Source organism: Tachypleus tridentatus, chromosome 7, assembly GCF_004210375.1.
Source record: "Tachypleus tridentatus isolate NWPU-2018 chromosome 7, ASM421037v1, whole genome shotgun sequence".
Taxonomy (NCBI): Eukaryota; Metazoa; Arthropoda; class Merostomata; order Xiphosura; family Limulidae; genus Tachypleus; species Tachypleus tridentatus.
In genome coordinates this window covers 98,763,580-98,786,602 of record NC_134831.1, presented here as the reverse complement: position 1 = coordinate 98,786,602, position 23,023 = coordinate 98,763,580, and the positions used below count along the sequence as shown (strand labels likewise).

Here is a 23,023-nt window from a genome sequence, read left to right as displayed (position 1 = left end):
CAGATCACTTCAGGAGGCAGGTAGAGAGAACAAATAGTGATGACATGACCCCAGGAAACATGGATGGCTACAGTATCCAAGGGTATATCGAGTGACAAGGACAGGGTGGGCACACACTGATCAACCAAAAATGCCACCCCACCATGCACTTGTCCATCACAACATGTTTCTACATGGAAAACTGCTGAAAAGTGACTATATCAGCAGGTTTCAGAAACGTTTCTAATGAGGAGAGATACATGGGATGGTAAGAACAAACAAATCTTTGATGTCATCTGTATTTGATCAAAAAACCTCAATAGTTCTACTGGATTAGAATGACCATTGTTATTTATAAGTGGAGGAGAATGTAGCGGGGAGATCTGTTTGCAACCACATTTGTTTTCTTTATTGGACGAAGATCTACCAACATCCATGGATCCTGCCCTGGGTCGGGTAGGTAGGTCTCTGTCTGTGGATAAAGATTCCAATGACTGAGGGCATGAACAAATGGTCAATTTACTTTTCGGGGCTGCAGAAGAGAATGGACCTGAGAAAACATTTGAACCTGAAGAAAGTGAAACTGGGCAATCACTGGAAGGAGTGGTAGGAACAAAGATGCAGACACAGATGCATTAGCTTCTTTAATTATGGTGGGCACGAGATTCTTAAGTTGTTTTGTAAATGACTCTGTTAGAGGCATGGAAAGATCTCTCTACACTCCCACTGTGGGAGGGGAATGGAGTGCAGCAGCATATGTCCAAGATAGAGTTGGGGACAGTAATTTCTGAGTAGGTGATATTATGAAGTCTTGAAGCGTTGTACCTCTTTGTCTTCTACCCATTTAGGTCAAGAAATAGAGTAAGAGAGGTGTGAGCCACTTCAGTTAACACAGTGTGGTTCCAGGTTACACTTGGAAGCATTATCGCCTTTACCACCACAATGAGCACATACCAAAGAACCATGACATGATGTTTTTTAGTGACCAAACTGCTGACATTGGAAACATCTGAGGGGGTTAGGAATGTAAGGCCATACCTTGCAGTTCAGATAACCTGTTTTGCCTGTGGCAGGAGGACGTGGTGATGTAAACGTTAGTATCAGAACATTGGTAGGGTCCATAATTCTGTCTTTACGGGTGAAGATTCAGCATAGCGTAGTAATGCTTTTGCTGGAGAAACCAGCGAGGATTTATGACTCGAGAATGTTCTTTAAATCCCTCTCAACTAACTCCTCTGGAAGAATTCAAAGTCACATGGGGAGTAACCTCAAGGAGTATATCCCCAATGGTTTTTGATTTCAACAGGAGTTTGGTATGCTGCGGTGAAGATGTTTCTACAAAAATATCTTGAGAGCACAACTTCTTTACTAACTTTGAAGAGCCAGCAAGTCCCTCTAATCCTTTCTGAATGAAAAATGGAGACATCTGCCCCAAGTATTTCTCAGAAATCATGTTGCAAAATCTGGCTGTAACATTGACTGTACAGAGTCGTCCATGCATGGTCATTTTCCAATGATCTTTTTTGTTCCCCAATTCTTTCATTTTTATTTATTTTGTTAGATAGAGGGGTATCCATGACAAAGAAGCTACATTTCAGTGCCCACTGACCCCACCCCACCATGAAGCCCTGTGAGGTGATGTACTACAGTGCCAAACAAGGACACTGCAGCAATGCTAGGTTTCATGAGCACTATACCCAAACACCAACATCAGATACAATGTCCACAACACCTTTCTAGAACACCCAACACTGGTACTTGGTTAACCCTAGCCCAAGTGGACCAGCTGACTGACTCTAGGTGGCCCACCCCACGGCAACCCATCTACAGGAATTCATGGCCAAAGTGATGTGTTAGGGTCAGACCCCTCAACCATCAGGATCCTCTCCTCCATTTCACGGGTCACCATACACAGCAAACATGTGGATGGATGTTTAGATCCTAAAGAACAGAACCTTCCCTGGGAGGTTCCTTCATCACATACAGGAATCCACACCAAGGGGAGTAAGGCTGAACCAACACTAAAGAGGAAGAGTATTACAAAAGGGTACTCAGTAAATCACATACCTATAATACAGAAGGGTACTCAGTAAATCACATACCTATAATACAGAAGGGCACTCAGTAAATCACACACCTATCATATAGAAGGGTACTTAATAAATCGCATATCTTTGCCACACAGCATTGAACATATTCACCTCTCAAAATATACATAACTGTGTTTCTGTGTCCATCATTATTAATGGACACAAGCCATTTTTGGTAGGACAACGAGGAATAATATTCTACAAAGGCCCATTAAGTTTCATCAAAATCTGATCATTTTTGACTGAGTTATAGAGCAATAAACAGCATGAAAAATTGGATTTTTATTATTTTGCTGCAACTCTCCAAAAACTAATCACTTCTAAGTTGGATCCGTTCAGTCATTTTCAAGACATCTTGTTGAAAAAACACACTACCAAATGTGCACATACATACATGTGGGTGAATACAACCTTCAGCGGCTAAAACGACACAAGAAAAGTCTCAGTAAAAAACAGTAATTCCCTATGGACCTTTTGGTATTAAAGCCCAAGAGATAAATATTTTGTGCACACATACACACACTTTTTACATGAGAATTTAGAACTATATTTTTTGAAACTAAGACAACCACTTTTTTTAGTGTTCTACTGAATGTAATTACAGAAGCATAACTCATAACTACTTGAAAACATCAGAAACAAGCATTAGTTGGTTATGATGAATTCCAGGTAAAACTGGTATCAGTCATTGTTAGCTTTCAAGTGAGAGATCAGAGGGAAGGCAGCTAGTCAACACCCACAACCAACTCATGAGCTACTGTAAGAATGGTCTCAAATTTTGTAGCAATATTTTTCTTGACAAGAACAGGATGTGCACCACAGACATTTGGATCCACATTGCACATGTCAAACACAACACTACAATTGACCCAAGAAAAGCAAAAAACATATTTCTCTCAAAATATTTTAATCTTTTTTCCATTCTCAATGTTTTCATATATTATCACTTATGTCTGAACAAAGGGTTTATTAACTTTTTAAACAGAAAACAGGGTTGTTGTACTACAGATACAGTCTATCTTGTGTTAAGTTCAGCTGCACTTATCACACATTTCAGAACAGTAACTCTCCCATTTATGTCATTCCATATCAAGTTATTAAGATATCGAGGAACAATATCTGATTAAATAGTTTTTGGTGGCAAATACAAAAAACAAAACATTCACATAATTCACTTAGGCCCATACTGCATAATGACAAAAACAAGACCACCATTCAGGTATTTTTTCATCTTCTGGGAGTCAAGTAAAAGCCAACCTGTCCCTTGGCCTCAGTCATGTATCGTCTTACCTATTAGCTAGTATCAAGTGATATTCCCTGTAATAATTTTAGTGCCAAATCTACTAAAAATCCTGAAATGTGATTGTTCTGTATTGGTTTATTTATTTTCTGTCTTTATTTGAGTTAGATTAAGTTTAGACATTCTAAATTATTCCAGAGATATGCATCTTCCCTTTATAACAAAATTTAAATCAATGGGAAAATTCATGTCAATCTGCCTAATTCTGTATTTCATAGAAACAGGTCCTCAACATGAATCAGTTTCTGTATATATAAAAAAAGAGTAATAAAAAATAGTATACTTCTTGTGAAGAGGTTTGGTGTGATTGCTTTCTCTCAGGTTCCTTGTATCCAACTGGAGCAGCAAATTCTACCTAAATAAAGGATGAAGGGTATTTTTCTTAGTATACAAGTGTTAAATTCTGGGAAAATATAAACAAATATATCACTTGTTTTTCTTGCTATAAAAACTGACAAAAACATCAGGTGAAACTACTGATTTTCATATAAAAGACACAAGTTGATTCAAGCTGTAATTAGTAAGATAAATTATAATATTGGCAAAACTTTTGTCATTTTGTTTAACTTTTAATGCAATAATACGTCACTAGGAGCTCTATAATCAGCAAGTTGTGGATCTCCAAGTACTTCAGAAAAATGTGTATGAAAATTAGATGAGTGACATGAACAATAATTCAAAGATTACATAGAAATAATAAAACTGAATTGATCCTATGATAATCAATGAGACAGAAAAACATGGCACAATTTATATTTAACACCATACAATTGAAATAATATTAGAAATGTAATGTTACAATTATAATAATAATAACACTGCTCATTTTTATGCACAATTAATTCAAAGATATGACTTACATTCATGTCACATTCAATTATTGACACTGCTGATCCAGGTTTTGTTTCTAACACACACAGTTCATAGATCTATACAAAATACAAACATACATAAGAAGTCTTTAAAATGATATTTCATAACCTATTTTAGGTGTAGCAATCATATAACAAGATGCAACATTGAAGTTTAAGTCATCAAAACCATACTTCTGTCGTTAGTCTAACATTTAAATACAAGCTTACTTCAATATAAAGAACTCTTGTTACAAGGCTTACTTCATACATAAAACAGTTCGTCTTAACAAAACAAAGTTTTCCAAAATGACCCAACATTCTTCGAAAAAATGTTTAATTACTAAAAACAACAACAAAAAATGATTTTTTCTACAGCAGCAAAGTAATTACTTTAAATAAAGTGTCTCTCTGAACAAATTTAACATGATTTGTTATACACACCAGATTCTCAACTCAAAACTGACATGTAGAATCAAGTTAACTGTAACAGTTTTCTTCCATATTTATCCTGATATGTCCATGTCTTTTGGCATTTAAGCAGAGATATAAATTAATTTTTATATATACTATTACAATAAATATAACGTTAAGCACAATGTACCTTGTTGTTATATTCAATAGCAATAATATCACCTGCTGTTAAACAGGCAAAGTTTCGAAGGGCATTTTCCAAGCTGAATTTATGTTAAGAAATGCACACATTTGCACAGAAAAAAAAACACACCAGAATACTAGCTTATAATTAAAATAAAGAAACAAACAATACATGGATTAAATGACAAAAATCTGACAATGACATTTCAATTAATGGTAAAATAATTATTAAATACACTCCTACATTATCAATATTATAATTTAATGTGGAAAACTTTAAAAAGTCTGGGGGTAATATTTTAAGACTGGTTAATCTTAGCTCAAAAAGCACTAGTTCTCTTGAAAGTACATGTGAAGGCAGAACAAGTTATACAGAAATGAACTTGGATCATCACCACATTGTGACAGTACATGTCACCTCTACTTACACACTATTAGATCACTATGCACCTTAACAATAGAACTGCAATGTAGTTTCCAATGCAAAAGGCTCGGTTATAAGGTTGACCTTCTCTAATACCCACCACTGATCCCTGCAGGCTTTCTATAATCAATTTAACTTACGAGGACAACAGTTTCTCAGTACCCCCTTAACCAACCTAATCACACAGAAATAACAAACTTTTTGGAAAAGTTACAAATATGCCTTTGCATTGGATGGCATGAATAACAGTAATTTTCCATGTGCTTGAGGCATGCCAATGTTGGATGGGTATGTAATGGAAACAACTTTTACATGTAACTAAGAAATTCTAATTCCCCAATCAAAACTCACTTTTATGATCTGAGTGCTTGAATATTTTGTATAAGAAATTCTAATTCCCCAATCAAAACTCACTTTTATGATCTGAGTGCTTGAATATTTTGTATAAGAAATTCTAATTCCCCAATCAAAACTCACTTTTATGATCTGAGTGCTTGAATATTTTGTATAAGAAATTCTAATTCCCCAATCAAAACTCACTTTTATGATCTGAGTGCTTGAATATTTTGTATAAGAAATTCTAATTCCCCAATCAAAACTCACTTTTATGATCTGAGTGCTTGAATATTTTGTATAAGAAATTCTAATTCCCAATCAAAACTCACTTTTATGATCTGAGTGCTTGAATATTTTGTATAAGAAATTCTAATTCCCCAATCAAAACTCACTTTTATGATCTGAGTGCTTGAATATTTTGTATAAGAAATTCTAATTCCCCAATCAAAACTCACTTTTATGATCTGAGTGCTTGAATATTTTGTATAAGAAATTCTAATTCCCAATCAAAACTCACTTTTATGATCTGAGTGCTTGAATATTTTGTATAAGAAATTCTAATTCCCAATCAAAACTCACTTTTATGATCTGAGTGCTTGAATATTTTGTATAAGAAATTCTAATTCCCCAATCAAAACTCACTTTTATGATCTGAGTGCTTGAATATTTTGTATAAGAAATTCTAATTCCCCAATCAAAACTCACTTTTATGATCTGAGTGCTTGAATATTTTGTATAAGAAATTCTAATTCCCCAATCAAAACTCACTTTTATGATCTGAGTGCTTGAATATTTTGTATAAGAAAATGTTGTTAGAACCCCACTCAAAAAAACTTTTTTCTATACCAGCATATTATTTACCAAATTCCAAACAATTCCAAAATGTAATTTTGATACACTCTCTTACACCATGACCATAAATTAACTGAAACTGTCACCTGACCTAAAAATCATTTTAACATTACATACTCAACCATATGTATTTTGTAATAAAGTTTTAAACTACCACTCCACTGCTTAAGAATTTTTATATTACAAGAGTAATAAGTTTATACAAAAAACAAACTACACTACTACTATTATTACAAGTCCATGTAAAAAACAAACAAACACACCTACTTTGAATAAAATTTTACAAAGTTAGGCAATAATAGTCAAACATAATAATTTTACACTGGCCCATTTGACTTTAGAACAGTTTGTGTTACTCTGTCTGCCTCTAACGAATGTTTCCAATTTTACAAAGTTAGGCAATAAGAGTCAAACATAATTTTACACTGGCCCATCTGAGTATAGAACAGTTTGTGTTACTCTGTCTGCCTGTAACGAATGTTTCCAATTTTACAATGTTAGGCAATAAGAGTCAAACATAATAATTTTATACTGGCCCATCTGAGTATAGAACAGTTTGTGTTACTCTGTCTGCCTGTAACGAATGTTTCCAATTTTACAAAGTTAGGCAATAAGAGTCAAACATAATTTTACACTGGCCCATCTGAGTATAGAACAGTTTGTGTTACTCTGTCTGCCTGTAACGAATGTTTCCAATTTTACAAAGTTAGGCAATAAGAGTCAAACATAATAATTGTACACTGGCCCATCTGAGTACAGAACAGTTTGTGTTACTCTGTCTGCCTGTAACGAATGTTTCCAATTTTACAAAGTTAGGCAATAATAGTCAAACATAATAATTTCACAATGGCCCATCTGAGTATAGAACAGTTTGTGTTACTCTGTCTGCCTGTAACGAATGTTTCCAATTTTACAAAGTTAGGCAATAATAGTCAAACATAATAATTTCACAATGGCCCATCTGAGTATAGAACAGTTTGTGTTACTCTGTCTGCCTGTAACGAATGTTTCCAATTTTCAAAGTTAGGCAATAAGAGTCAAACATAATAATTTTACACTGGTCCATCCGAGTATAGAACAGTTTGTGTTACTCTGTCTGCCTGTAACGAATGTTTCCAATTTTCAAAGTTAGGCAATAAGAGTCAAACATAATAATTTTACAGTGGTCCATCTGAGTATAGAACAGTTTGTGTTACTCTGTCTGCCTGTAACGAATGTTTCCAATTTTACAAAGTTAGGCAATAAGAGTCAAACATAATTTTACACTGGCCCATCTGAGTATAGAACAGTTTGTGTTACTCTGTCTGCCTGTAACGAATGTTTCCAATTTTACAAAGTTAGGCAATAAGAGTCAAACATAATAATTTTATACTGGCCCATCTGAATATAGAACAGTTTGTGTTACTCTGTCTGCCTGTAACGAATGTTTCCAATTTTACAAAGTTAGGCAATAAGAGTCAAACATAATAATTTCACAATGGCCCATCTGAGTATAGAACAGTTTGTGTTACTCTGTCTGCCTGTAACGAATGTTTCCAATTTTACAACGTTAGGCACTAAGAGTCAAACATAATAATTTTACACTGGCCCATCTGAGTATAGAACAGTTTGTGTTACTCTGTCTGCCTGTAACGAATGTTTCCAATTTTCAAAGTTAGGCAATAAGAGTCAAACATAATAATTTTACACTGGTCCATCTGAGTATAGAACAGTTTGTGTTACTCTGTCTGCCTGTAACGAATGTTTCCAATTTTACAAAGTTAGGCAATAAGAGTCAAACATAATAATTTTATACTGGCCCATCTGAGTATAGAACAGTTTGTGTTACTCTGTCTGCCTGTAACGAATGTTTCCAATTTTACAAAGTTAGGCAATAAGAGTCAAACATAATTTTACACTGGCCCATCTGAGTATAGAACAGTTTGTGTTACTCTGTCTGCCTGTAACGAATGTTTCCAATTTTACAAAGTTAGGCAATAAGAGTCAAACATAATAATTGTACACTGGCCCATCTGAGTACAGAACAGTTTGTGTTACTCTGTCTGCCTGTAATGAATGTTTCCAATTTTACAAAGTTAGGCAATAATAGTCAAACATAATAATTTCACAATGGCCCATCTGAGTATAGAACAGTTTGTGTTACTCTGTCTGCCTGTAACGAATGTTTCCAATTTTACAACGTTAGGCACTAAGAGTCAAACATAATAATTTTACACTGGCCCATCTGACTTTAGAACAGTTTGTGTTACTCTGTCTGCCTGTAATGAATGTTTCCAATTTTACAAAGTTAGGCAATAATAGTCAAACAATAATTTCACACTGGCACATCTGAGTATAGAACAGTTTGTGTTACTCTGTCTGCCTGTAATGAATGTTTCCAATTTCTTGAATTGATATAATTTGTTTTGAATTTCATGCAAAGCTACCTACAAGAGGTTTATCTACACTTGCTAACCTTAATTTAGCAGTGAAGGACTGGAGAAAAGGCAGTTTGTCATCACCCACCACCAACTGTTAAATTACTATTTTATCAACAAACAGTTGGATGTATCAAAACATTTTAACATCTTCATGACTGAATGGGCAAACATGTTTCATTGGATGGAGATTTGAAACCCATAACCCACAGACTGAAAACTGAGTGCACTAGCTGCCTGGCCTTGTTCAGGCCATTTCCTGAATCATGATCACCGAGTAATCTTTGAGGCACACCCAAAAAAATTCTAAGACCCTTAATTTATCTATTTGCATGAGTATAATGGTAATTTTGCTTGAGGCTTAGTGTCTCTTTATATATCTCAGTAATTACTGTTTCTGGAAATGAACATCATTTGGAAAAAAACAAGATAAGGAAAAAAAATTAACATGTAAAATGTTTATTTCATAGGATATATTAACTTAAGCAATAAAAAAATGTTGAATGTGAGGTCATATATAAAACATACAGCTTCTAAGTCAAATATGTTTAACATATTTATATAAATATCCCAAATATAGGTTAATGAGACACAGTATTACCAAGATATGTATAAAGTACAAAACTCAGCTTGTTTTGTGACATCACAGAATTATAAATATTCAAACTGTGTTAAAAACTCCCCTCTCCAGATCATAGAGTTATCAGTTATCACCTGTTAACATGTGTAGAAGACACAAGACTGAACTCAATTTAAGACATTATATAACTATTACATTATTCATAACCGTACAGAAATCAAAACCTCACCTCAAGAGTTATAGTTCAGGGTTTTTGGAAAGTGTGAGAACAAGATTAGTCAGTGCAAAATGTTTTGCATGAGTGAAGTTTTGACAAATTGAGAAACCAAAAATGAATCTAATTACTGAAAATAAAATTACTTGTTCAGTATTTCTTGTTTTAAATATAAAATAATACAATTGCACAAATGTCTACTGCTGGACTTACAAAAGATTAAATTAGTAGTGTAACAACCACATCATTGGTCACTAAAGGAGGTACAGATTAAACCAACTACAAGTTAAAAAGGATACACTGCTTTAGGATTAGTAATGTCCAAGAAATCTTCAGATTGGGGCTGAAATTTGGAAAAAGTTGCTACAGGTAATGTTGCACTCTCAACTTGAAGGATGCCACCTTCTTCTAGCAATAAGTTCCTCATCATCTGACAGAACACAATGCTTTTTTAATTTTATGATATCATAGCTTAAAATGTTAGATATATCACAAACCTAGAACACAACAAGAATAAAATCTTGTTAGTTCTAATTGTTTTAAATAAGTTCATTCAAGTTAATAAAATAGTTATTAAAGATACAGAATAAATAATTACTTATTATTAAACATTACCATAATTTTACACATTTTTATTTACACAAGGTCTGAATAAAACAACATATGAATCATGATTTACATGTATTTATACTAAAGTTATACAAAAATGTTTAAAAGTGAGTAGTTTTTCGAGATTTGCAACTGTAATGTAAATCACTTTCAAGTATCAGCCCCGAAATATAGTTTCCCATCATGTTTTTGTTATATCCTCCCAGGTCACAAAAGCAAAGTTTGAAGAGAAAAATAGGTCTTTTCCATTTACGTTAGGCATAAGCAACTGGGAAATAACACTTTCCACCCAGGAACAAGAAAAAATTTTGTTACATACAGTAATTTCAGAAATGGTAATGTTAAAGTGATCTTTATTTTAAAAATGTGGGAGACGAATTAGTTTTATGAAATTCCAGGAACTGTAAGTTACATGTAACATTCATGTACATACAGAAGCTTCTTTGTGATCACAGAGAACTTCATGCAAAAGAAGATGTTAATAAAACTGCATTTTTTTAAATTAAAAAGCCTTACCCAATAAGGCAAGTATACTTTTCCTTCATCAGCAACAAACTCCAATACTCCACAGTGAGTTACCCTATTTGTCTTACTGTTGGTAAGTTTAAACAGCATAGGATATACAATGTTTAATCGTGCTAAAATGGACAAATAATATTAACAATATTATTATGTACACATTTCTTAAAATTTCAATATATATATATATATATATATATATATATATATAAACACACTATTGGATATATTTTGAAAACAGTATTCCCAATGGAATAATCTTCCTAAGGCTATTCTTTAAACACAAATAAATTGTTACACAAAAAGACCAAGCAATAGATATGTTTTACATTTATTTTCTATAATACAGACTCACATCACTACATCTACAAGAAATTAGAAAACACAATTCCATCACCATACTGCACATTTTTCAGTTTTATGTCTGACAGATGAAACCTGTCAGACACAAAGTTGCTGGTACATTATTATTTTGTGCTTAATACATTCATTGTTTGACAAAGAAAGAGCTTACAGTCATGATAAAATGAAGATGCAATTTGTTTACTAACAAAATTGTCAACAACACTTAGTCGCACATCTCCATCATCAAGTAAAATGAATAACAAAGTATTAATAACCAAAAAAAAAGTAAAATTTTCACTGCAAAATTACCATTAATTTATCACACTGGGTATCCATGTTCAGTAAAATTGCTGTGAATTTATTTGTGCATGTATACATCATTTTCTTAAAGGTTTATAGATATGTACAAGGAAATTGTCATGAATTTATATATGCATGTACAAGTCTTTTCCTTAGAGAATGAAAGTGTCATGAATTTATTTGAGCATGTAAAAGCCCTTTCCTTAGAAAAATGAAAGTGTCATGAATTTATTTGTGCATGTATAAGTTCCTTAGAGAATGAAGGTGTCATGAATTTATATAAAAATGTAGAAGTCCCTTCCTCAGAGAATTAAGGTGTCCTGAATTTATATATGCATGTACAAGACCTTTCCTAAGAAAATGAAGGTGTCATGAATTTATTTGTGCATATAGATGTCCTTTCCTCAGAGAATGAAGGTGTCATGAATTTATATATGCATGTAGAAGTCCTTTTCTTGGAGAATGAAGGTGTCACGAATTTATAAATGCATGTAGAAGTCCTTTCATTAGAGAATGAACGTGTCATGAATTTATTTGTGCATGTAGAAGTCCTTTCCTTAGAATATGAAGGTTTCATGAATTTATTTGTGCATGTAGAAATTGTTTCCTTAAAGAATGAAGGTGTCATGAATATATTTGTGCATGTAGAAATCCTTTCCTTAAAGAATGAAGGCGTCATGAATTTATATATGCATGTAGAAGTCCTTTTCTTGGAGAATGAAGGTGTGATGAATTTATTTGGGCATGTACAAGTAAGTTCCTGAGAGAATGAAGGTGTGATGAATTTATTTGTGCATGTAGAAGCCCTTTCCTTAGAAAATCAAGGTGTCAGGTATTTATATGTGCATGTAGAAATCCTTTCCTCAGAGAATGAAGGTGTCATGAATTTATATATGCATGTAGAAGTCCTCTCCGAAGAGAATGAAGGTGTCAATAATTTATATGTAGAAATCCTTTCCTTAGAGAATGAAGGTGTCATGAATTTATATATGCATGTAGAAGTCCTTTTCTTGGAGAATGAAGGTGTGATGAATTTATTTGGGCATGTACAAGTAAGGTCCTGAGAGAATGAAGGTGTGATGAATTTATTTGTGCATGGAGAAGTCCTTTCCTTAGAATATGAAGGTTTCATGAATTTATTTGTGCATGTATAAGAAATTTCCTTAGAGAATGAAGGTGTCATGAATTTATATGTGCACGAAGAAGTCCTTTCCTTAGAGAATGAAGGTGTCATGAATTTATATATGAATGTAGAAGTCCTTTCCTTAGAGAATGAAGGTGTAATGAATTTATATATGCATGTAGATGCCCTTTCCTTAGAGAATGAAGGTGTCATGAATTTATATATGCATGTAGAAGCCCTATCCTTAGAATATGAAGGTTTCATGAATTTATTTGTGCATGTATAAGAAATTTCCTTAGAGAATGAAGGTGTGATAAATTTATTTGTGCATGAAGAAGTCCTTTCCTTAGAATATGAAGGTCTCATGAATTTACTTGTGCATGAAGAAGGCCTTTCCTTAGAGAATGAAGGTGTAATGAACTTATTTGTGCATGAAGAAGTCCTTTCCTTAGAGAATGAAGGTGTCATGAATTTATATATGAATGTAGAAGTCCTTTCCTTAGAGAATGAAGGTGTAATGAATTTATATATGCATGTACATGCCCTTTCCTTAGAGAATGAAGGTGTCATGAATTTATATATGCATGTAGAAGTCCTATCCTTAGAATATGAAGGTTTCATGAATTTATTTGTGCATGTATAAGAAATTTCCTTAGAGAATGAAGGTGTGATAAATTTATTTGTGCATGAAGAAGTCCTTTCCTTAGAATATGAAGGTCTCATGAATTTACTTGTGCATGAAGAAGGCCTTTCCTTAGAGAATGAAGGTGTAATGAACTTATTTGTGCATGAAGAAGTCCTTTCCTTAGAATATGAATGTGTCATGAATTTATTTGTGCATGTATAAGAAATTTCCTTGGAGAATGAAGGGGTGATGAATTTATTTGTGCATGAAGAAGTCCTTTCCTTAGAATATGAAGGTTTCATGAACTTATTTGTGCATGTATAAGAAATTTCCTTATAGAATGAAGGTGTGATGAATTTATTTGTGCATGAAGAAGTCCTTTCCTTAGAATATGAAGGTGTCATGAATTTACTTGTGCATGTAGAAGTCCTTTCCTTAGAATATGAAGGTTTCATGAATTTATTTGTGCATGTATAAGAAATTTCCTAACAGAATGAATGTGTCATGAATTTATATGTGCATGTACAAGTCCTTTCCTAAGAGAATGGAGTCATGAATATATTTGTGCATGTAGAAATCAGTTCTTCAGAGAATGAAGGTGTCATGAATTTATATATGCATGTAGAAGTCCTTTCCTTAGAGAATGAAGGTGTCATGAATTTATTTGTGCATGTAGATGTCCTTTCCTCAGAGAATGAAGGTGTCATGAATTTATATATGCATGTAGAAGTCGTTTCCTTAGAGAATGAAGGTGCCATGAATTTATTTGTGCATGTAGAAGTCCTTTCCTTAGAATATGAAGGTTTCATAAATTTATTTTAGCATGAAGAAGTCCTTTCCTTAGAATATGAAGGTTTCATGAATTTATTTGTGCATGCATAAGAAATTTCCTTAGAGAATGAAGGTGTCATGAATTTACTTGTGCATGTAGAAGTCCTTTCCTTAGAGAATGAAGGTGTCATGAACTTATTTGTGCATGAAGAAGTCCTTTCCTTAGAATATGAAAGTTTCATAAAACATTTCCTTCAAGGATTGTAATATAAATAAATTTTATTTAAACCATTTAACAAGGTGTCATTTCCTAAGGTGCCTCTTTAGAAGTGCGTTTTTAGAGGCACCTTACACATTTTTAATATCAGATTGCCAAATTAGTTGAACTATTTATAACTGATCCCATCCTTAGTTGATGAAATTAGATTTTAAGCAATGAAAGACATTTTTAGTCACAAAAAATAACCTGACAATTATCTCGTAAAAATATGGAGATTTTAAAAGTAATAATTTTTCATACAATGAAAAAAAGTAAAGTAAGCTTTCAAAAATATCTCATCATTAAAAATTAAGAAAGTAACAACAAATATGAAAGTTAAAACAATGTAATAAAAACTAAACCTTTATTGTTTGTATCATACTTTAAATTAACCAATCTTAACATTTAAAGAAATTTCTGAAAAAAATATTCAATATCTGAAGGTAACTAATTACCAGCTGGATGTCAAAAGTAGGTTTGTCCAATTTATCAAAATATTTAAAAAACCTTAAATCTTAAGATTAAACAAAGAATGTTTCTGGAATTACCTACAGATAAACAATATCAAAGAGTAGTAAGTTAAGTTTAATAACTGCAATCTTAACAGAAATATATCAGTTAATTACCCTTAAAACTAATTTTTTCCAGCTATGGTATTGCCACTTAGGAATGTTCATTTTGAGTTTACTTACTGATAATGTAAAGCTAATCTTACTTACTGTAAAAGCAGTAAATTGCAAGAAAGTAACATTTATTTTGACTAATTTTAACTAGTACATGCTTTGTGGAACAAGTCTTTTCTTGTTAGAAGTTTGGTTGACAATTTACACACCTACAGAACACAATAATGCAACTTATGAAACCCAATCACCTTATTTATTTCACACCCATGTCCAAAAACTGAAACCAGGTACTTTCCTTACATATTTTACTATTTAACGTATTCAGAATCACACAATTACTTACTCAAATGATCCAAGGCAGAAGGAGGCATGATAACTAGAGAAATATAAAAATAGTTCAGACATTTGTATCTGAGACAATCAAAGATAAATTTTTACTACAAACCAAAATCTATGACCAAAGTCTGTCACCAAGATAACAACAGTGGCACATGTGACAATTTTTAAATTTAGACAAAACTAATGGATAAACAATGGGAAAACCTTTAGGCATTTAACTTTCTCTTAAGTCCATACATATATTTAAACTTTAAACAAAAAGTTCATGAAAAAATGAAATTTTCATACCAGAAGTATTGGTTTTCCTTAACTTTCAGTTCTATCCCACTGATGTAAGAATTTCTTCACAAAAGTGAGTCAGTTGTGATATTTTATCCCATTAGTGTTGTAATGCATACTCTACTATTGAATACACTAAATGTAACAGAACTTCACTGAAACATTGTATGTGATTAAGGGGGCAGAGAAATAAGAAATGCTTTTAAGAAAAGTGTGACTCGGTTCTTTTTACTAACACATCTGAGTCTCCAGCTCATGGTTTTACAAATACCCTTATGACAGTAACTTCAAACAGCATAATTTAAGCACCAAGTTGTTGATACACACAATAAACTGCACATAGCATATTGATTGATATACACAATAAACTGCACATAGCATATTGATTGATATACACAATAAACTGCACATAGCATATTGATTGATATACACAATAAACTGCACATAGCATATTGATTGATTTACATTTAAAACAGAGAAAATGTTTGTGTTTGGTGAAATTTCTTATAAACTATTAAAACAACTTAATAAATATTCAGCATTTTATATTACAAAAAAACAAGGGCAATTACCAGCAAGAAAAACCTACATGTACAGAAAATTGATTCAGTGTGTACAATAAACCTACACGTAGAGAAAATTGATTCAGTGTGTACAATAAACCTACACGTAGAGAAAATTGATTCAGTATGTACAATAAACCTACACGTAGAGAAAATTGATTCAGCGTGTACAATAAACCTACACGTAGAGAAAATTGATTCAGCGTGTACAATAAACCTACACGTAGAGAAAATTGATTCAGCGTGTACAATAAACCTACACGTACAGAAAATTAATTCAGCGTGTGTAAAAAACCTACACGTACAGAACTAATTCAGCGTGTATAAAAAACCTACACGTACAGAAAACTAATTCAGCGTGTATAATAAACCTACACGTACAGAAAACTAATTCAGCGTGTATAATAAACCTACACGTACAGAAAACTAATTCAGTGTGTATAATAAACCTACACGTACAGAAAACTAATTCAGTGTGTATAATAAACCTACACGTACAGAAAATTAATTCAGTGTGTATAATAAACCTACACGTAAAGAAAATTAATTCAGTGTATAATAAACCTACACGTAAAGAAAATTAATTCAGTGTGTATAATAAACCTACATGTAAAGAAAATTAATTCAGTGTATAATAAACCTGCATGTACAGAAAATTAATTCAGTATGTATAATAAACCTGCATGTACAGAAAATTAATTCAGTGTATAATAAACCTGCATGTACAGAAAATTAATTCAGTATGTATAATAAACCTACATGTAAAGAAAATTAATTCAGTGTGTATAATAAACCTACATGTACAGAAAATTAATTCAGTGTATAATAAACCTACATGTACAGAAAATTAATTCAGTGTATAATAAACCTACATGTACAGAAAATTAATTCAGTATGTATAATAAACCTGCATGTACAGAAAATTAATTCAGTGTATAATAAACCTACATGTACAGAAAATTCAGTGTGTATAATAAATCTGCATGTACAGAAAATTCAGTGTGTATAATAAACCTGCATGTACACAAAATTCAGTGTGTATAATAAACCTGCATGTAAAGAAAATTGATTCAGTGTGTATAATAAACCTGCATGTACAGAAAATTCAGTGTATAACAAACCTACATGTACAGAAAATTCAGTGTGTATAATAAATCTGCATGTACAGAAAATTCAGTGTGTATAATAAACCTTCATGTACAGAAAATTCAGTGTATAATAAATCTGCATGTACAGAAAATTCAGTGTGTATAATAAACCTGCATGTACAGAAAATTCAGTGTGTATAATAAACCTACATGTACAGAAAATTCAGTGTGTATAATAAACCTGCATGTAAAGAAAATTGATTCAGTGTGTATAATAAACCTGCATGTACAGAAAATTCAGTGTGTATAACAAACCTACATGTACAGAAAATTAATTCAGTGTATAATAAACCGACATGTACAGAAAATTAATTCAGTGTGTATAATAAACAGGAATAAAAATTGTATTAAAATAACACTATAAAATGTAGAATTACAAAAACAAGACTTTGTAGGAATGCAAAACATCGGAAAACATGCAGATGAAATATATATATGTATTGTGAAAAATATATTCAAGTGTAAGAAACTTTCATAAAACACCAGAGCTGGTCATAGCAGCATTGTAATTGTTGGTTTTGCATTTTTTGTTAACAACCCTGTGTGAATGGATAGTTACAAAGAGTGTAAATATATTCAATATTGTTCCACTAGAACAAAAGTAAGTTTGTATGAGAAAAATTGATGTTAAAACAACAAGAAGATATTACTTTTTCCTCCTTTCTCCACATCATGTCGCTCATTTCCAGGTAACATGGACACTGAATAACAGCGATACTGAGTGTTGAAAGGCCGCATGGGCTCGGGGAACATGTTAAAAGAAAACTGAAAACAAATTTGTTATTACTACAAGTCTATGTAGTATGAACATAAGTTAAATACACATTACCTTTTATAAAATCTAAATGGCCTAAACATCTTTTCAAACTCCAAAGAAAGAAATCACACTAAACAGACCAGCCTGAACCAGAATAACATTTCTCCACATTGTTGTTCTTACATGTGGGCAACACCACCAGAAATGGCCTTCACAATACTACTACTAGAATGTTGCTATGGAGTCAACAATACATAACTGTTAAGCAATTACTAGCACTCAATGAAATGTATACACAATATTGCAATAACAGATATATATAGAGTGGCATATTTAGATAAGGGCTAGAGGGGGCTCAGTCCCATAGCCAATGGTCTTAATGGGGTCCTATTGATAATTTACAAAAGCATTAAGAAATGCAGGGTCCACACAACCTTAAATCCACCACTGTATGTGAACAAAAACTAAAAGATAAAGAAATCCACAGCTAATACCAGATTTCTTCTAATTGATAAACTGAAATAAAAAAACCTATGGACATAGTTTACTAATATTAGTTCAATAGTGTACAAAGTTCATTTACATGATGACTTACTAATATAACAATGTACAAAGTTCATTTACATGATGACTTACTAATATAACAATGAGCAAGATAACGGTTACAAAGAAATATAATTTAATTGTACAAGTCACTGAAAGGCCACATTTGGAATACTGTGTTCAGTCTTGGGCTCCTTATATTAGGAAGGACATTCAATTGTTAAAAGTGGTTCAGAAAAGGGTTACTAGAATGGTGCCTGGAATGGAGGAGTTGTTATATGAGAGGCTGAAATCTCTCAAAGTGTTTTCTCTTGATGAAGTGTCATAGAAGATCTGACAGTGGTGTTTATAAACTGATGTGATAATGTTGATAAATCAACATTTTTTTAATAACTACCAGTGAGAATATTAGGATTGGAGGTCACAAATATAAATTTAGACAAGATAAGAATTAACTTCAGCTAAGATAGTTTTATTTTTCAAACAGGTTAGATGGCCTTTGGAATGGGTTGCCTTCAGACGTTCTACAGACAGTGCATTGATAACTATAAGCATGATAATAGCTGGCTTTAATATTTTATTATTATTCTAAATTAGTTCAGAAGACGAAACAGCCAAGACGGACCAACAGGTCCCACATTGTTATGTACCTTACAAGCACAGTTCCTCAGTCACTCCCCCATCAACAAGAAAAATGAAAATCAACCACTAAAATGTACATGTACATAAAAATACCCACTCATCAAACTGTAACAAGTCACATGACAATACAAGGAAAGTCATTCCATAAGTTCAAAACTTTTACCCAGAAGCAAATATAGATCTACAGTTTTAAAGTTCTTCTTATTAGGCCTAATAACATTCAGGTTGCCAGTGATGTCTCTAACAGGCCAAATCAAATCAATTCTTGCATGCTCAAGTCCTCAATACACATCTTTAAAAGTAGGTAGTTAAGGGGTATTTCTTAAGTTCTATAATGAGAATGGAGCCTCTCACTGTCTAAATATGAAGTTACAAAAATATGAAGTATCTTTATATCATAACCCTCAGTAAATAAAAACCAACAAAAAATTTTGTAAATGAAGAGCTCAGTGCATTATTTTATTCTTGCATCAGGATTATTCAAGAGATGTCAAGAGTCCAGAAATGGGACAGTGTTTAATATTAGAATTTACTTGTTTTTCAGAAGCTGCTATCATAGTGATGATGGTATATCTAGAATATTCATGAAAGTAGTCCTAGAAAGTTCATTTCATGATGATGTAATATTCAAGTAAATTGTGTATGTGTACCATTTGTGAGGGATTTCTACTGAAATGTTTTTTTGGGGGAACTTTGGCCTACAACTTGTATCAACAAACATTAAAGAAGTTAATTTGCTACCATTATATCGAATGAACTACGCATTATTTTTATAAAATAATAATAATAAACAACCCAACAATAAAACAAGTTAAACAATATGTATAAAAATACAACTTAATACTCAAAGGCACTGTATAACAAAAACAGTCAAAATTTAGGTTTACTCGATTCCATCAGATAAAGATTATAAACCAGTAGCCTCGTCTAACACTATTTATAATAACTGAACAACAGTAACAGTAGTTGGAACTCTGCTGTAGTACTACTAACTGAAGTAACAATAATTAATATTATGGATATTAACCATTGTTACTTCAGTTTGCCATTATAATTATGACGAAAAATCTGTTATCGACATTAGAAATGCATGTCTTTCACAATATTAACTTATAATAGTAAACCACAGAGTCAGAATTAGGGTCACAATAATAAAACTGAAAAAACGATTCTTTTTGCCTACCATTATATAATAATGTCAATTAGTTAGGCCTAGAAAGCAATCAAAATCACGAACGTAACCCACACTCAACTACTTCGGTGAAAGACTTTTAATGAAATGTTAAGTATTTTAATAAAGTCGCGTAACTTCAATCCACTCGCACGTCCCATCTACTCCAAACAAGTATTGAAGATATTTTGATATGCGCACAGTTACTCCCAATACAGCATATTTACTTATTTTAAAACTAATAGAAAACGGATATAAACAGACAAATCATTCTGTGCATTCATCTCTTTCTTGTTTCGAGAGATAATTTTCTAAAAAAAATCCTTAGTTCAGTATTTTAAGCTTTTTTTCAGTATTAATGTATAAGTTTCCTATCTTTCTTATAAAACCGTTAAAGGGGAAATTGAATTATTCAAGTTCCTGAAATTATGGTTTTTGTTAGTTAAGATTTCACACAGTATTTTATATCAGTATTCACTCATCAAAATTTATATAAAGTTGCGAGCACCTTTTTTACGCTTAAATTAAGTTTTTATAAATAAATCACATAACGCAATATGATGTCTAATCTGAACCGAAGTATTCATTTAATTTTCAGGCGTTCGTTTCGTTAATTTACTTATCCACAGACCAGTGGTATTTTCGAGCATGTTTGTTTGTTTTTGAATTTCGCACAAGGCTACTCGAGGGCTATCTGTACTAGCCGTCCCTAATTTAGCAGTGTAAGACCAGAGGGAAGGCAGTTAGTCATCACCACCCACCGCCAACTCTTGGGTTACTCTTTTACCAATGAGGAGTGGGATTGACAGAAACATTATAACGCCCCCACGGCTGAAAGGGCGAGCATGTTTGGCGCGACGGGGATGCGAACCCGCGACCCTCAGATTAAAAATCGAGTGCCTTAACCACCTGGCCATGCCGGGCCTCCTTGAGTTTGTACTACTGACTAATGTATGAAACAAATCAAAAAAGGTTTCGCCTGATTATCCATCTAAATCAGAATTACGGAAAAACAAGTTAACTATGTTAAAAATCCCACTGATTAGCCTAGCCAGCAGACATTGTTGACAACGTTCAGTGAGGAAGTTGATAAAACGACTGAAGCTAGTTTTGTTATATCATGGAATATTGCTCGTGCTAAACGCCCATATTCTGGTGGTGAAGTTGTTAAGAAGAATATAGCTGAAGTTGTTGCAATGTTAGATCCACAAATAACACAAAACCTCAGCGACTAATAGCACAAACATCAGCTTCACGTCACACTACAGAGAGACGTATCTCCCTGATCAGTGCTGATGTTGCAGGCAAAATGCAAAATGATTTCAAGAATTCCCTTACTTTCAGCTTAGCCCTTGACGGATCTATGGATATACAATACAATCCACAACTGGCTATATTTGTTCGTTATGTTTCCTCTGATATAACTGTGAAAGAAGAGATGTTGGACTTAGTGGCACTAAAAAAAAAACAACTTGTGGTGTTGACGTTAAAAATGCGTTTGACAGAGTCTTAAGAAATTCTGATATTCCACTGGATAAACTCGTCAGTGTTGCAACAGATGGAGCACCTGCAATGGTGGGGAAAAAATGCTGGATTAATTGCACTTATGAAAAGTGATCCCAGCTTTCCAGAGTTTCTCCCTGTTCAATGTATTATTCCTCGTAAACAGTTGGCAGCCAGATACTTCAAGTATGAAGATGTTATGAAACTTGTTTTTAAAATGGCAATTTTATACGTCTAAATGGGAAGACCCACCAACAGTTCAAAATATTTATGGAAGAACTCGAGCTTGAAAATAAATTCAGTGATATCTCTTTCTACTGCATTGTGAGGTGGCTGTATACCAGCAATATATTAAATAGGTTTGTGGATCTGTTGGAGCCTATTATTACTATTGTTAAAGAAAAGAAAAGATTCTATCCTCAACTAGGAAATGATGAATGGATGGAAGATCTAATGTTCCTTACTGATTTAATGAATTATCTACAAATTCTCAACTTGGTACTCCAGGGGATGGATAAGATTGTTTCTGATTTTACTCAGACAATTTTCAGCTTTCAGAATAAAATAAGAATTTTTTTAAAGAGACATATTGTGAAGAAACTTCAGTTACTTTCCCAATCTCAAAAGGAGAGTAAATACATTTCCTGATATTGAAATAAAAGACCACAAACTGGAAAAATACAGAGATAAATTATAAGAACTGCTTGACAATTTTCTATACAGGTTTGAGGACTTGCAGAAGCTGAAGCCCTGATTTGTCTTTCATGAAAATCCATTCACTTTTGATGTGATCAATGATGGTTGTCCAATTCTCGAACTAGTTACAAAATCATCTGTTGTGGAAATGGAACTAATAGAACTACATAAGAACCTGGATCTAAAGATGATCAATAAATTCCATTCTACAATTGAGTTCTGGAAGCAAGTTCCAGGAGTAAAATATCCTAAACTGAAGAAACCCAGGGTGCGACTCATCTCAATTCTCAGCACAACATAGTGTTGTGAATTATTGTACTTTATAATGAAGTTTGTGAAGTCGAAGCATCGAACAGTCCTTACAAATCAACACTTGATGGAGCTAATTCGTACAGCCTTGACAACATATCATGGAGGCGGGAGGTTCTTATTTCATATTTAGGTGTTGTCTTTTTTATTGTTTTCTGAATTAAGCACAAAGCCACACAATAGGCTATCTGTGTTCTGCCCACCACGGGTATCGAAATCCGGTTTTTAGCATTGTTGTTTTGAATTAAACACAATGCTA

General features: G+C 32.8%; 1 protein-coding gene across 3 annotated transcripts in view; it reads right to left on the bottom strand.

The window, feature by feature from the left end:
• The window catches only part of Ufd1 (ubiquitin fusion-degradation 1-like), a 38,409-nt gene extending 17,788 nt beyond the window's left edge, over positions 1-20,621 (bottom strand). Inside the window, exons 1-8 of one of the 3 annotated variants that reach the window (XM_076513247.1) lie at positions 20,269-20,576; positions 17,794-17,908; positions 15,158-15,190; positions 10,766-10,887; positions 9,940-10,070; positions 4,825-4,897; positions 4,230-4,298; positions 3,653-3,724 (exon numbers count right to left, since the gene is read on the bottom strand). In XM_076513247.1, coding sequence (XP_076369362.1) covers positions 3,653-3,724; positions 4,230-4,298; positions 4,825-4,897; positions 9,940-10,070; positions 10,766-10,887; positions 15,158-15,190; positions 17,794-17,908; positions 20,269-20,271 — 618 coding nt within the window. In that variant the 5' untranslated portion in view covers positions 20,272-20,576. Of the gene's footprint in view, positions 1-3,652; positions 3,725-4,229; positions 4,299-4,824; positions 4,898-9,939; positions 10,071-10,765; positions 10,888-15,157; positions 15,191-17,793; positions 17,909-20,268 lie in introns of all 3 variants that reach the window. The other 2 variants (XM_076513246.1, XM_076513248.1) reach the window with 2 other exon arrangements.
• Between the last annotated feature and the right edge of the window lie 2,402 nt (positions 20,622-23,023).